Consider the following 14,638-nt stretch of genomic DNA (forward strand, 5'->3'; position numbering starts at 1 on the left):
ACCCCGACATCTCCCGACGTTGGCCTAGGGCAAGACCTGGTGCGCCGCCGAGAGAGAGAGGAGGAGGAGGAGGAAGGGAGGGACATCCCCCGTGTATGCGTGGTGGGCGAGGGCGATGTCTCTGGTCACACCGGTGCGTGACTCCTCGACGTGTATCGGTGTATGGCGTCCTGCCGGCGGGCGCGGAGCGGGGGGCGGTAGCGGCCGAGCGCACTCAACCTCGCGCTGAATTTGTTCAACCTTGTACCTCAACGTCCTTTACGATCTTCAGGTTAGGCCGATCCCCAGTTACCTGTTCCATTTTATTCTCGGGCTCCTCCCTTTAAATTATTCACAGACTGCTTCTGTTTACATCTAGCGTATTGACTGGGGCTCCTCCTCTTGTTTCACAGTATTGCTTTGTCCGCGTCCACAAGCACATTGTCGGGCAAGACGACGGGCGCGCTTCTGCACTCCCTTGACCTTGCCCGTGGCCCGAGAGTCTGGAAAGTCGCTAGGTGCAGCCGCCATGCCCTCCTGCTGGCAATTCCTTCAATCGCTGCAGTCTGCACCTGATCATGATAAGTAACCCAACCTTTTGAATTGTGATCGGAAGCAATTGATTTCTTTTGCTGAAAATATATATGAGGTGAGTCCAAATTGAATTCGTCTGCAATCAGTTGATTTGTCAACATGGAGTAGTCACATCTTACCAGTGCATTCTCCAATTCCCCATTGTTGTCTCACTCTGTAATCCCCTGCCCCCTAATCTAATCGTCTTTGCTTCAGTCAGTGTACCCTGGATTTGAACGAAATCAAATACCCACCATGTGCTTCTAATTGACACGCTTGACACCTAACTTGCTGACTTGAACATCTGAATTGTGACGACGACTAAGGAATTAAGTATCTAGATCATTTGTATCATTTCTTAGAGAATTAACCTAGCCAGCATAAACACCAAATATTTAGATTCAGCAGTGTGCTTATGTTAAGTTCAACATGGTTTAAATTCACTAAAGTGCAGGTAGCTCTCAGCATCAACATCACATGGGACAAGTATAAATGCAATCTGAAGTCAATAATGTTATTGTTCGGTTAGTTTGTTGTCTGATCATGATAATTTTCTTAGAACGTTGTTGTACCTTCAGATTAGAATAACTTTCTTATATCAACAATTTGGTTCAGCATGCAACTTAATGTTGTATGCATGGGGTAGAAGAAGCAAACAAGCGGTCTACTCCATCTAGCACCTCAAAGAGCAACCGCAGTGCAGACCGCCCCTTGCAGGCTTCAGATCACCCACAAGAACGTTGAGAATTTGGGCGGACATACTATAGCTCTTACTACTTGAGTACTTGTTGGTCCGCTACAGAGGTATGTGCTGGAATCGGGGAATAATTACGTGTCACGGCTATAGTGACATATATCTCTTGCCTTTATTGTTCGTGCTTCTGTTGGTTCTGGTTGGTTTGAAAAGATGCACATGAATGAGGTTTTGTAATGCAGTGGCTCCCGCTCCAAGTTGGGCACAAAACCCCAGGAGCATGTTGAGGGCATAAGGCAAGCAGAATAACAAGAAATCCGCCAAACATTGTGTGTTCAACTTTGTTTTTGGTTCTGGGAATTGCCTCTTCGTTGGCCTCCAGGTATTTTAGTCTCAACAATGATATTTAGCTTATTGTGCAATAACCACATGTTTGGATGGAACAATCTGACATAATTTGACTGCAAAAATGCAAGACAACAATAAGGATGAAAATCCATGTTATGTTATTTTGATAGAGTAAGTGGCTCCTTTCCTAAAAATAAAGATACATGGAGATCTGCAAGTATTTGATAACTTTGGCTTTCTATTATTTTAGCATTTTGTGTTTGGTACAAATTTTCCTGCGTACTTAAAAGACTCAAGGTTGTGTTTTTGGGATGAGTTTGACAGTAGTCTGTGCATGGTAGTCTAAATTATATACATTTTCAGTATGAGTTTATAACTTAGCTGTCATGAGAAATACGACGCATTTTGCAGTGGGGGCGCTGAAGTATTCCGAGGCAATCTTTGACAGGAGTTGATGTATTGTTTTTCTTTTACTTGATTTAGTGAATTTTAAAATTCTATACCAATTTTATAACTCACTATGTATTGTTTATAAGATTACCCACACCAATGTTGTGACGCTAATCTGCCTACATGCAGGTGATGACTTCCTTAGATAGGAACCGGTCTCCTTGTACTTTCATAGAGAAGTGTTGTAAATTGCATTCTATTATATGTTGCCACAACTTTTCCAGAGTTGTTTGTATATGTCAATGCTTGACATGATGAGGTTTTGCTTAGTAAGCATGCCTTTGTGTAACTCTTTCCTCAAAAATATGTGATTGCGTGGTCGAATTAAATTCCCCACATAAATATTTCTGAGTGTGCTGCATAGAACATTTTGATTGGTATATTTGGACCATGTGGATAATGCAAAGCTTACTTCTATGTATGTCATATATATTTGCACGAAGGACCTATCATAGTATTGGACTTTAGTACCACTGCAATAACAGATGCTTATAGCTCCAGTTGATATCATACGAAATAGTGAAATACTCTATCAACCTTTTTAAGGAATGCTTTCAGTGCTTAGAGAGTTGTTCGAGGGTGATAGTGTGTAGAGTTGCCTGTGTTGTCGCTAAAACTCCTAGAATATTAGAACACACCTATTGTCTCGGGCATTGGTGATTTATCTCATATAGGAGACATCTGCTATATGTTTCATTGCATATATTTATAGAAATTTCTTCTATTCTATACTAGAAAAATAGAAGGGCGTGGAACCTTAGAGCACATCTGAGAGACTAATAGAGTACTAAAATTTCTCAATGGCAACATGTGATTTCCGGGAAAACAAACACCACCTTCTTTCGTGACAATCAATCACATCGCCTTAATGATCAATAATAAAAAAATGTACTTTGACATAAATGTGCCCTAATACCAGGTACCGAGATACTTCCGTGGTTGTATGTCCACTAAGATATTCCTACGGAGTAATTTATATATTATTATATCATAATTTGCATACCAATTCTCTATAGTATAATGCCTCTACAATTCCATCAATCACTAATATTATACTGTCAAATTAGACGGGCGCAGCAACGCGCGCCTTTCATGATCTAGTATCTAGGATGCTAAAGGAGTTGCTGGAGTTTATTAGAGAGTGAGCACTGAACACAGAGCATCAACGGACCATAAGTGAGCGACACCATAAGATGGGCAGCAAAACAGAGGGATGACCAGCCTTCATATCAGACCTACAAAACTATCAGACCTAGGGGCTGTTTGGTTTTAGGACTAGCATTGCCACACTTTGCCACACATTTTTGCCAAACTTGTCTAAGGTTAGTTCATCAAAATGAGAGCTACAAATTGGAGCCTAAGGGAATCTTACCACACTTTTTGTGTGTATGCCATGTGGGGCCCAAATGTGGCTTGAACCAAACACTCACCTAAGTTGGTCAAACTTGCCTAACCTTAGTTGTGGCAATCTTTGGCTAAGTTAGTCACAAACCAAACAGCCCCCTAGTACTGGGATGCAACCAGCCTTCATATCAGACCCTAGTACTCCGCTCTGAATTATAAAACGTTTTGGATATTTCAAAGGGGACTATATAGGGGCTGAAATGAGTGAACAAACACACAAAAACACGGCCATATATATCCGGTTCAGAAAAAAATAAGAACATCTTTATAATTCAAAACAGAGGGAGGAACTAAAGCAACGCACATCTGATAGTTTGCAAATGATAGAGCACATACAAGCTTGTTCCAGGAATATCAAGAACAAAAGGGGGGAACTACATCAACAAATGAGTATAACCGGGTTATATTATCTCGACAAACAAACAGAGGAGGTCCACAAGACCCCAACAAACTGATTCAATACACCATCATCATTTTGAGTGACAATGCACCAGCACTTTCAGATCACAAATACATATGGGATCCCTATACATATTTTGATATTGATTCTACAACTTCAGGCTACAGCTATTCTGCAACACTTGTTAATGAGAATAGCAAGTCCTGCCGAGCTGTTTCTGGAACAGGAACATGAATTTGTAATGTTTGGACCATGCTGTTGGGTTTTCACTTTTCAGTTCAAATGAAAAAAAAATGTAGATTTGGCAAAAGAACATGTCAGGCTATGATTCTTGTTTAGGCAAAGTGGAAAGTTGTCTGATACATACAAATGCACTATCCCTTTTAAAACCGCTACATGTATACATGTTACAGATTGGTAGTGTGTCTTCAGAAACAGTCAAAAGTTACACAATTTTGTATTTGCTCCCACCTATCTTCCTAGCAGTTCCTACATCAATTTAAAAGCTTGCTCTCCCTTCTCGAATTCTGGCTCAAGCTCGAGTACAGGAGGTGTTCATCATCACCACTCATCAGCTTTGTTGTTATACTAGTAGCCTCTTACTACACTACTAGTACTAAACATGAAAACTAGCGCCATCCAATATAAGAGCATCATAAATTGTGAGCTAGTTCAGGTTACAAGTTATTAAGATAAAAAATTGCAAGCGAGTTCAGGGCGGAAATTTGAAATGGCTAACCACATAAAGAAATCCCTTTCCATCAAATAATAGTGAAGCAAATCATTTTGGAGAAACCCTATGAAGATTTAGTTTGCACCTTGCAAATATTTCAACAAATGGCTGATCCACAAATTTCAGTGCATACCAAAGCCAAAAGTACAGCAATACATCAAGATAAGCTAATTTGAAAGCCAAAACCTAATTTCTTCCAATTGGCATGAACCAACTAGTTTGGGATCTTCATGTATGTGCTATCAACTAAAATTCTAAGCCCAAAGGTAAGGTACAGACACAAAAAAAGGCAGGAAATGGCTGCATATGTGCTCAATGAGGAAATTATTGCTCGGACAGTCGTGGCAAGGTACTTGTCCTTACCATTGGTCAAGGAGCAATTCAAGCCCAGGTTCCCTGTTTGATATCTTTTGGACTCATGTCTAACAATGCAACAGGACATACACTCCTACATCTCCCAGTGAGCAAATTGACTTCCACCACAATTTCAAGGTACTACCTCCCTAATCCCTATGAAGATTTAGTTTGCATCTTGAAAATATTTCAACAAATGGCTGGCCCACAAATTTCAGTGCATACAAAAGCCAAAAGTACAGCAATCTAATTTGGTAGTGTTATAAAGAGCTGCCGAAATTGGCTAATTTGTTCATCACAAACGACAGCAAGCCCAGAATTTCAGCCAGCACATGTTATCATCCACCAGGACTCATCAATATCTCAAGCTTTATTTCGGGAAATGCACAAGCACCAGTATACAGCCAAAGATCACACCTTTGTACCCAAGAAACCTCGCAACACCCAAGATAGATAGCGCGACGGCAGCATAGGGGGTGCTTATCTCCTCGTGCTCAGAACACGATGCGGAACTGCGGGGCGCCCTCGCCGGTGGCGGGCACCAGCTCCCAGCGGCACGGCTCGAGCTCGTCGGAGACGGGGCAGTAGCCGGCGAGCGTGACGGCGGTGCCCGACTCCGCCGCCGACCCGAACTCGAAGACCGTCGCGTCCGGCTGCCGCTGCCGCAGCACCTCCACCGCCCCATGGGTGCCGGGGACGGCCACCTGGGCCTGCGCGCCTCCCGCTCCCTTCGCGGCCTGCTGGCTCGGGGCCTGCTCCGGCGAGCCGCGGCGGGAGCCCCTCCACCACGAGAAGAGCCCCATCGGCAGACGTGGGGAACCGGTGGGGATTGGATTAGGGGATTCTAGGGTTTTGGTGGGGAACAATCTAGACGTGGGTTCGGTGCAAGAGCATCTCTAGCAATCCCATAAACACCACCTGTAAAAACACTATACGGGCTCCCCTAAAACGAATTTACGATACAGCGAGGCGTCAGTCGGAACAAATTTTGTAAACCCACACAGTAAACATTTTTTTTTCCTCATGCTTCTTCTTCCCTGGGACACAGGCATGGACGAACTCGAACATTGATTTCCGCCTGATTTGGCCCGCTACCTACTTTGGTGACGCGCCGGGCCGACGCGTGCTCTGGCGATGCTCCGGCCAGCTGTCGGCGAATTCCTCCGCCTGTTCGCTGCTTGTGCACGGCGTCGAGAGGTCCCCTGCTCCGGCGTTGACCGGCTTTACAGGATCCTCCAAAAACGGCCGAAATCCTCTAAACATAACAGACTGGGGTTCGAATATAGGGGAGCCTGCAATTTTTTTTTACAGGATATGTTGTTTTACAAGATCTATTCGGGATGATTTTTTCAGCTTGTACCATAAATACCAAGGTTTGACCGTTTTTACGGAATCTACTAGAGATGCTCTAACGCGCAACGAGTTGACGTATTAAACGTGCAATTTGCTTTCTTTTATCTATCACAACGCTTGTCAACAAAAGCTTAACCGTCCTCATCCAACTTCAAGAGTTAGGTTGAATCTGGTGAAGCTTTAATTACGAATATGCAATGATGTGTATCATTTCATTCATAAATAGGGGAGATAGTTTATAGGGGTGCTACTTTTGGTGACGTACACAAGCATGGCGACATCAAAAGCATGGATTAAGTAGAGAGGGGGTAAGATTGCTCAGCCTCAGAGAGTAAGTTCAGGTTACATGGATTAATCTAGGCCTTTGGCGTCGGCTCTAGCCCATAGAGGCGCCTCCTTTTTTATGTCATTGGAGAGTTGAGTGGAGGAGGGGTCCATTAGAAAGTTTGCCATTACGGTGCTTCCAGATAGTCCACACTGTTAGAATGATCAGAGAGTTAATACCCCTACGCAGGCTAGCCAGTGCCATGGACATTGTTGTGGACCACAAGTCAAAGAATCATGTCACGCGGTCTGAAGGGGGGGTGGGCAGGCGGCACCAGGCCATTGTGTCATGCCAAACGATGCGAGAGAAGACGCAGCCCACAAGCAACTGGTGTAGGATCTCGCTCTCCTGGTTGCAGAGTTTGCAAACCCGATCATGGGGGAGATTATGATGCGCGTGTGATCGGCTGTCCAACAATGGTTAAGGGAGGCTAGCCAAAGGAAAATCTTCGCATTCCTCGGCGGCCAACTTTTCCAAATTAGCTACGAGTAGGGGGGAGTGGTCGCTCCATGGAACAGTGCTCCGTAGTAAGAGAGTGTGGTGAAGGTTTAGCCGGTCTTTAACCATGTTTCAAATCTGTAGCATGTACCTATACCAAAATGGCATGTGGGTCGTCAACTCCAGCTCATGGCGGCAACAATGACATGAACCTATGGCCCCCGGGTGCATTCTCTATTATTATTATTTGTGTTGCTTTATTGCTCACTTTACTATTTTGTCGTTTGCCATATCACTATCTATCACTATTTTTTATTAACCTTGCAACTAGGGATTGACAACCCCCTTGCCAAGTTGGGTGCAAGTATTTATTTAGTTTGTGCGCAGGTGTTGCTTATGTTGCTAGCTTATAGACTCCTATTGATTTGATAAACCTTTATTCTTAACCGAGTGAAATACTTTCTGCTACTGTGCTACATCACCCTTGCTCTTCGGGGGAATCCAACAACTAGTACGAGAGTAGTAGGAGCCCGGGTGTAGCGGTTGAGGAGATGGGGTCATCGATTTCCAACAAGGGTGTGGCGGGGCGCCCGGGGTGGTGGAGCGGCCGCGGAGGCAAGAGATAAAACGGATGCAGAGAAAAATGGGACGATGGACGCGCGGGGTCTGGGAGCGGTTTTGGGTGGGCTGAGGGTATCGGAGTTCTACGTGACTGATGTTCGGACTCATGCAAAGCCCCCTCCCCCAAGTTTATTTCGACTTTGCGGCAAAAAGTATGTCCAGACCGGTCGGCTGGCGGATACAGGTCCGCGTTGGATGGCTAAACGCATCCGGACCATGCCATCCCGACGTTTGTGGGCAGTTTGAGGGTCCGCTTTCAAGATGCCCTGACATCTCCAATGCTGACCCGCAAACCGGACACCGCATCCGTTCATGATAGGAAGGCTAGTCCGCAGACATGGAAGCGGGAGGCAACCGTCCAAAGCTAGTCGCAACATTTTTTTTAAGTCTACATACATCCGCGGGCTCAATATAGCCACATATCTAGTTCTAGTTTAGTTAAAAATGTTCAAATGCAGCAGTGGTTCCAATTTAAATATCACTCTCCAACATTGTTGTCCCCTTTACCCGCTCACAAATACTCAATCAGATCTTCCTTTAGTTGCTCATGAGTTGCTTACGCTGCAACATTGTTGTCCCCTTTACTCATCAAATGTGGTCAGATTCTGGTCTTAAAGTTTCATAGGATCATCCATGTTCTCAAATTCAAGACCTTTTGCAACATCCTCACCCTCATCCCCGATGATCATGTTGTGTCTAATCACACAACATGTCATCACCTCCCACAATGTCTTCGGATCCCATTGTTTAGTAGCTTCATGAACAACTACAAATCGTGCATGCCAAAGAAAGCGTGCCAAAGCCAAAGATCATGTAATGCAACCGCTTCAAGAATGATAGTGGGCTTCTTAACATGACCCTTATATTGCCCTTGTAGAGCTTTTGGGTAGTTCTTCCATCTCCAATGAATGCTGCAAGAGATCAGAGAAACCTGGTCATCCTCTTGCTTCAGACATTGCCAAGATCCTCTAGGTGTCTGCCATAGTTGGTTCTCTTAGGTATTGATGTCCAAACATCAAGACCAAGACAGTAGCAAATCTTACCATGGCATTTCCGGATGTGCTCTTAGATATCCATATGTACTAGATGACACCCGCACGTTGTTGCGGGGTTATTTTGCAATATTTCAATGTGATTCGTTGCATGATACATGCATATTTGAAGTAATAATATAAAAAGCTCAAACTAGAAATACATATAATTTATTATGTTCGATTACTATATAGTTGTAATTTTTTTATTAATTATAAATAGCATAATAGAATGAAATTTCTTATGTATGTTTGGATGTTGAGATGAGTCTTTTTTTCATGCATGTTTAATGATGAAGTGGCATGCTTGCATGTAGAGAAATAGGATAGTGGGGGTGGGCATTTTCTCATGCTTGTTGTGGGATGATATGGCATGCTTGCATGTTGAGAGAAATAGTTAGTGGGGGCTAGCTATTTAGATATAGAAGATTTGTCCCACGAATCAGCGGCCATGCCATATGCAAGCATCCGCAGCGTGGTCGTGCACTTCTGGTAACAAGAGAACCCAATCCTTCCCACGACATCCTTCTTCAAGATGAAGTAGTCATCAAAGGAATGAACGCCATGGTAGAGACGAACGAAGACATTTTTTCGAACCTCAAAGCAGCGGCAAATATTGTCAACGAATATCAAGGCCGCACACCCAGTTCCGATTGATCACTCGATGACCCTTGATCGATCCCTTCAAATTGAGAACATGCTTTTCCGCACGGGTCATGAAGTGAATTACCATAGCCTATAGATTTTTGAATTATCTGAACACACTTTTTAATACATGAACAATTTTTGAAAAAAAATGTGAACAAAGTTTGAAATTGCAAAACTGCTCTTGAAAAAGACAACCAAAATTTAGAATTCCAAAATTTTGGCAAAAAATTGTCTCATTTTTTAAAAACAAGTGCAAATTTTTAAACATGAAATTTCAAAAATTCCATATTTTAAAATATTTTTTATTTTTCTGAAAACAAGAAAAAATTAAACATGGAAATTTTAAATTCCAATATTTTTGGAAATTAGGGAGCAAAAATTGAAAATTCAAGCGTATTTTTAAATTCCCATTTTAAGAAAAATCTGAAAATTTTCTTAAAAGGCAAACAATTTTTGAAGTCCTGAAAATTTATAAATACATTGTTGTTTTTTTCTTAAATTGTGAACGTTGTTCTGTCATGCTAGAACAAATTTTAAATATTTGAACATTTTTCTTAAAATGGAACAATTCACATACATTTTATAAAAACACAATTTTAAATTTGAAAGAAGGGAACAATTTTTGAAGATTTGATTTTTTAAAATTTAATTTATATATTAGTAAAAAATAAAAGTAAAATAAACCGAATTTAAAAAGAAACTGAAAAATGGAAAGAAAAAGAAAAGGACCAAGATATCCCCCGAACGTTCGCTGTGAGGGGTTGGTATTTACAAACGTTTTAGATAATTTTTTTGGGGGAATCACACTCACTTTATTCCTCTATAGAAAGTTGTGAAGGAATTACATGTGGGTTTATAAATGAAATATATGAGTATATGACGCCGTTGTGGCAAAAAAGAAATCTATACATACCGGGCATCCTCGGCCCATTAGCCCGCCAAGTCCGCCGCGCCCGACGGAAATAAAGATCCAGGCGATGAAAAAGGCGGGAATCACACAGTAGATCAAAGCAGAGCCAGCCAACTCCGGGCGGAATCGCCTCCCACGCTTTGCTTTCCGCAAAGGCCAATCAGCTCCACCACCACCACCGCCCCCGGCCGCTCCCCATGCCCCACCGCCAACTCCACCACCACCGTACGTGCCCCGTACTATATAACGCGAGCACCCTCGTCCACACCCCCTCAGCCCGCTCCCCTGCCTGCCTTCGATCCCCACCACCAGCCAGCGCCGATGCCGCGGCGAGCGATCGAGGTCCGGGCCGACGGCGCCGCGCCCAAGTGGTGCATGTCGCTGCTGGAGAACACCTTCACGGCGTTCCTCAAGTCCCCCGGCGCCGACGCCGACGCCAAGGCCGTGTTCGCGGAGGGCTCCCTGTTCAGCCCCTACCTGTTCGGCAAGTTCTTCGACCCGGCTGATGCGTTTCCGATGTGGGAGTTTGAGTCCGACGTGCTGCTCGCCGCGCTCCGCCGCGGCGCCCGGACCACCGTCGACTGGGCCGAGAACGACTGCGAGTACTGCCTCAGAGCCGACATACCAGGTACGTGCCCCGTACGCACACAGCTCGCTCCATCGATTGTTTCACAGTACAAGATCGGCTGTGTTCGTCTGTTGTCGAAGATGACTTAACTTGAGTAGTAACAAAAGTACAGTAGTACATACGATCAGATTTTTGTTCAAGCTTCAAACTGAAACCTCTGTCCCAAGTGACAAAAGTACCAAAGTTTTAGCATAGATTCGCCGTTCCAGTAAATGCATGTATGATCTGACCTCTGTACCAAGTGCACGGGTTCCACTCCCGGTCGATTTAGCTGCGTTGATTGTCTAGGAATATATCGACCAGCAGATGTCTAGATGAACGAGCTTAGTAAGTTACCGTGCTCCTCTACTGTCCGTCGATCAACAACACCTCAGAAGATGCCACACGGCTTGTGTAGGAATCCAACACCTTTGCATTTCGCCACATATATCAAGATGTTCTTACAAGATTGCAACTTGCTAGCTATCTACTAGAGGGGTGTGCTCGTGTGTGCTTTCCCCGTTGCTATCCCTTTGCTTTTGCCGCAGCACTATAGTCATGGTCACGTGCAGCCTTCTGTCGCCGTCGCTTTTTCTTGGCAAATTATTCGTTGCGTCTGCGTGTGGCGCACCACTTTGATCCAGACCAGTCTAGTGCCGCTTGCTTGCGGAAAAGCGAGCGGTAGATTGTGCCACACGATTGCCAAAACCAACAAAGCCAAGCACACTTGCACCGTTATCATATCGTATTGTACACATGGTACTTGTGCAGTATCTAGCACTAAATTTTGCTATCTTTGACATGATCATCAGGTGGAAGAAAGTGCGACGTGGAGGTAAGCGGCGACGGCGCAAAGGTGGTGGACGTGAGCGGGCTATGGCGGGCGCCGCCGGCGGACGGCCGGGACTGGCGCGCCGGCCGGTGGTGGGAGCACGGCTTCGTGCGGCGCGTGGAGCTGCCGGAGGACGCCGACGGGGGCAGGGTGGAGGCCTACTTCGACGACGGTGCGGGGTCGCTGGAGATCAAGGTCCCTAAGAGGAGCAGCGACACGCACCAACAAGCCTGAGAGAACCGGAACCTCTCGACGCCCGCAACTGGATTGGATCAGACTAACCGGATGCATTTGCCGGTGAAAGGCAATTATTCTCCTTCTGATGTGATGATGAGCAGTTGATGGCGACTGAAAAGGCCGCGTAATCTCGGTAGAAATTCGGAAAGATATGGCTGAGACGAAAAGGAGCGAGGATTACCTATCTATCCATTGCATGATGTTGCAAATCCAATGTAGTAGTAGTAAAATATGTTCTTCAGTTCCACTGTGAATAAATGACTAATTAATCAGCAGTGCCGCTGTTAGTTTGGGTCGTCCATCGAATGGGCTAGGGCATCGATATGATTCTAGATTAGAGGAATATATAGGCAATGCGCGACTTTTGAAAGGTTGATTCTCTCGTTTCTTTCGGCAGGATGCATCTCCATCAGTCGTCAGTCATCACCCCTAGCCCCTTTATCCCCAGTGGGCACATGAGCATCAGAGCTGTGACGAAAGCTGGGGTTGGCTCTTTGAGATCCTCAGGTGATTATTCCGCAGAGAGGCACGTTGCCCAGATGATATTCCGTGGTTTCAGTCGATGATTTTGCTTTACATTTCCTGTAAAAAGAGGCCCTGTTTTTTTTCTTGAGGATGCTCATGAGACCGGTGCATCATTATTTTGACAAGAAAAGTTATAACTCAGGCCCCTCAACTATCACAAAGTCCAAATTTGATCCCTCAACTATAATCGTAGGGGATTAGTTGCATGGAAAAATGTTTGCAAACCAAGATAATATAATGGTTTAAGCATTAAGGATATTCATACACAAAATATTAATCCAGCCATGAAATTTGCAGTTAAGGTACTTCCTCCTGTCACACAGAACATTATGGATGACTTCACTATTTGGTCTCATCATTTTGGGAAAATGACACAAAAGGTTGATGCCAAATCCTAGCTTACTATGTACTCCCTCTGTAATATAATATAAGACCTTTTAGATCACTAAGTAGTCGTGTAAGGTCTTACATTAGTTTACAGAGATAATACCTCGCTGCACGCGTTTATGTGACTATGTAACAAGAGTGTAGTTGGAGTAGTTATCGTCACGGCCGGTGTTTGGTACACGGCAGGATTGCTAATTAACATCATGATGTCCTGTTTGTTGTGAATTAGGTGGTTGTTTTTCTACTTAAGTTCAATTGATTATCCCTAGTTCTTCCTAGTAGAATCATACTTCTAGTTTGCCCTTTTCCATACTTTTAGTATGTAGCGACCAGATCTCAAACGGTCCAATCTCTGTGCTCAGGTGTCATCCCTGGATCAGTAATGCTGACACCACACAGTACTTGAAGGATTTATAACAGAGTAGCAATCACACACTTATTACATCGAGAGTCTCAAAAGAGAACTTATTACAATAAATATGACTTAAGGCCATCTAATAACGATAAGAGCGGAAGGCTTGGAAGATAAGTGAGTCCATCAACTCCAACGGCATCACTGAGTATAGAACCACGACATAAAAACACCTTACTCGTCGTCTGAAAAGTCTGCAACATTAACGTTGCAGCCCGAAACAGGTCAGCACATGAAATATGCTGGCAATGTAACACATAGAGAGCAATAAAAGAATAAGGCTATTCTATATGCATATTTGGCTGGTGGAAAGCTCTATGGTTACAGTTTTGCGTAAAGCCAATTTTTCCCTACTACAAAGAAATAAATTTTATTTAACTATCATGGTAGTTGTTAAACATTGAGAGTGTAGAAGCGCTCTCAATCCCAATTAAGCATCATCATTAAAACCCAACAAAATTAATTTAGAGTAACATGATGAGATTCACATGATAATCCAGGTGCTAGATACCCAAGATGTCCATAACCGGGGACACGGCTAACCATGATTAGTTTATACACTCTACAGAAGTTTGCACACTTTTCCCCACAAGACTCGATCTCCTCCGTTGGGAATCTCGCACTACATGGTGTTTGAAAAACGGATGACCGAGACATAGTCTTTCAGAAGCGCTAGCACCTTACGAATGGGTAGACCGTACCAACCTACATCCCCTACACACTACTAAGAAAAGGGATATAGATGGAATTGACACTAATGGCGCACCAGACATGTGGTGCGCCACTACTATATACTAATGGCGCACCATGTGTTGGTGCGTCATTAGTGTCCAAATACTAATGGCGCACCACATCCGCGGTGCGCCATTAGTAACAAGATTTTTTTTCCAAAACTAGTAATGGTGCATCATGAGAGTGGTGCGCCATTACTAGTTAAATTAGTAATGTCCACGGTGCGCCATTAGTAAAAAATTTTCAAAAAAAAGTTTCATTTTTTTATTTTTTTTCAAAACTAGTAATGGCGCACCGTGGGTGTGGTGCGCCATTACTAGTTACTAGTAATTTTTTTATATTTTTTATATTTTTTGAAAACTAGTAAATAAAAGAAAATAAGTTTCCCATGTGATATGTGGTCTAGTTGTGAATTTCGACTTTATTTGCAAAATCTCTCTGGAATTTGTAAAATGGGCATAACTTTTGCATACGAACTCGGATTAAAAAGTTTTCTATATGAAAAATCATCTACTCGAAAAGTTACATAAGAACCTCGTTAAACATTTTCAAAATCCTCAAAACCTAACAGAAAAAAAGTTACGAGGCTTTTAAGATCTGGAGGCAAAAAAATTTAGAAAATTTCAAACTTACTAGTGGCGCACC

At 43.5% G+C, this 14,638-nt stretch overlaps 2 protein-coding genes and 1 long non-coding RNA gene across 5 annotated transcripts; 2 read left to right on the top strand and 1 right to left on the bottom strand.

Annotated features, from left to right (window-relative positions):
* Positions 1-10: 10 nt before the first annotated feature.
* On the top strand, positions 11-2,388 carry LOC123061435 (uncharacterized). 3 transcript variants are annotated; one of them, XR_006428999.1, is made up of 4 exons: positions 11-271; positions 393-1,356; positions 1,489-1,628; positions 2,174-2,388. It is a non-coding gene; the product is annotated as an uncharacterized lncRNA (long non-coding RNA). The 3 variants fall into 3 exon arrangements; XR_006429001.1 differs by having other exon boundaries at positions 393-1,076; positions 1,168-1,356; positions 1,489-2,388; XR_006428998.1 differs by having other exon boundaries at positions 1,489-2,388.
* Positions 2,389-5,172: 2,784 nt separating this feature from the next.
* On the bottom strand, positions 5,173-5,852 carry LOC123166805 (uncharacterized). The gene has a single exon (XM_044584640.1). It carries the CDS (start codon positions 5,736-5,738, stop codon positions 5,430-5,432), a length of 309 nt encoding a protein of 102 aa, XP_044440575.1. The 5' UTR covers positions 5,739-5,852; the 3' UTR covers positions 5,173-5,429.
* A 4,551-nt stretch (positions 5,853-10,403) lies between these two features.
* Positions 10,404-12,212, top strand: LOC123061442 (22.3 kDa class VI heat shock protein). Its single transcript, XM_044484562.1, has 2 exons — positions 10,404-10,889; positions 11,681-12,212. Exons 1-2 carry the CDS (start codon positions 10,583-10,585, stop codon positions 11,932-11,934), a joined length of 561 nt encoding a protein of 186 aa, XP_044340497.1. The 5' UTR covers positions 10,404-10,582; the 3' UTR covers positions 11,935-12,212.
* Positions 12,213-14,638: the final 2,426 nt, after the last annotated feature.

This window comes from Triticum aestivum, chromosome 1A, assembly GCF_018294505.1.
Source record: "Triticum aestivum cultivar Chinese Spring chromosome 1A, IWGSC CS RefSeq v2.1, whole genome shotgun sequence".
NCBI classification, from domain to species: Eukaryota; Viridiplantae; Streptophyta; class Magnoliopsida; order Poales; family Poaceae; genus Triticum; species Triticum aestivum.

Coding starts and splice junctions, on each gene's coding strand:
- LOC123166805 (XM_044584640.1), bottom strand. CDS start 5,738: ATGGGGCTCTTCTCGTGGTGGAGGGGCTCCCGCCGCGGCTCGCCGGAG.
- LOC123061442 (XM_044484562.1), top strand. CDS start 10,583: ATGCCGCGGCGAGCGATCGAGGTCCGGGCCGACGGCGCCGCGCCCAAG. Junction 10,890..11,680: donor CCTCAGAGCCGACATACCAG/GTACGTGCCCCG, acceptor CATGATCATCAG/GTGGAAGAAAGTGCGACGTG.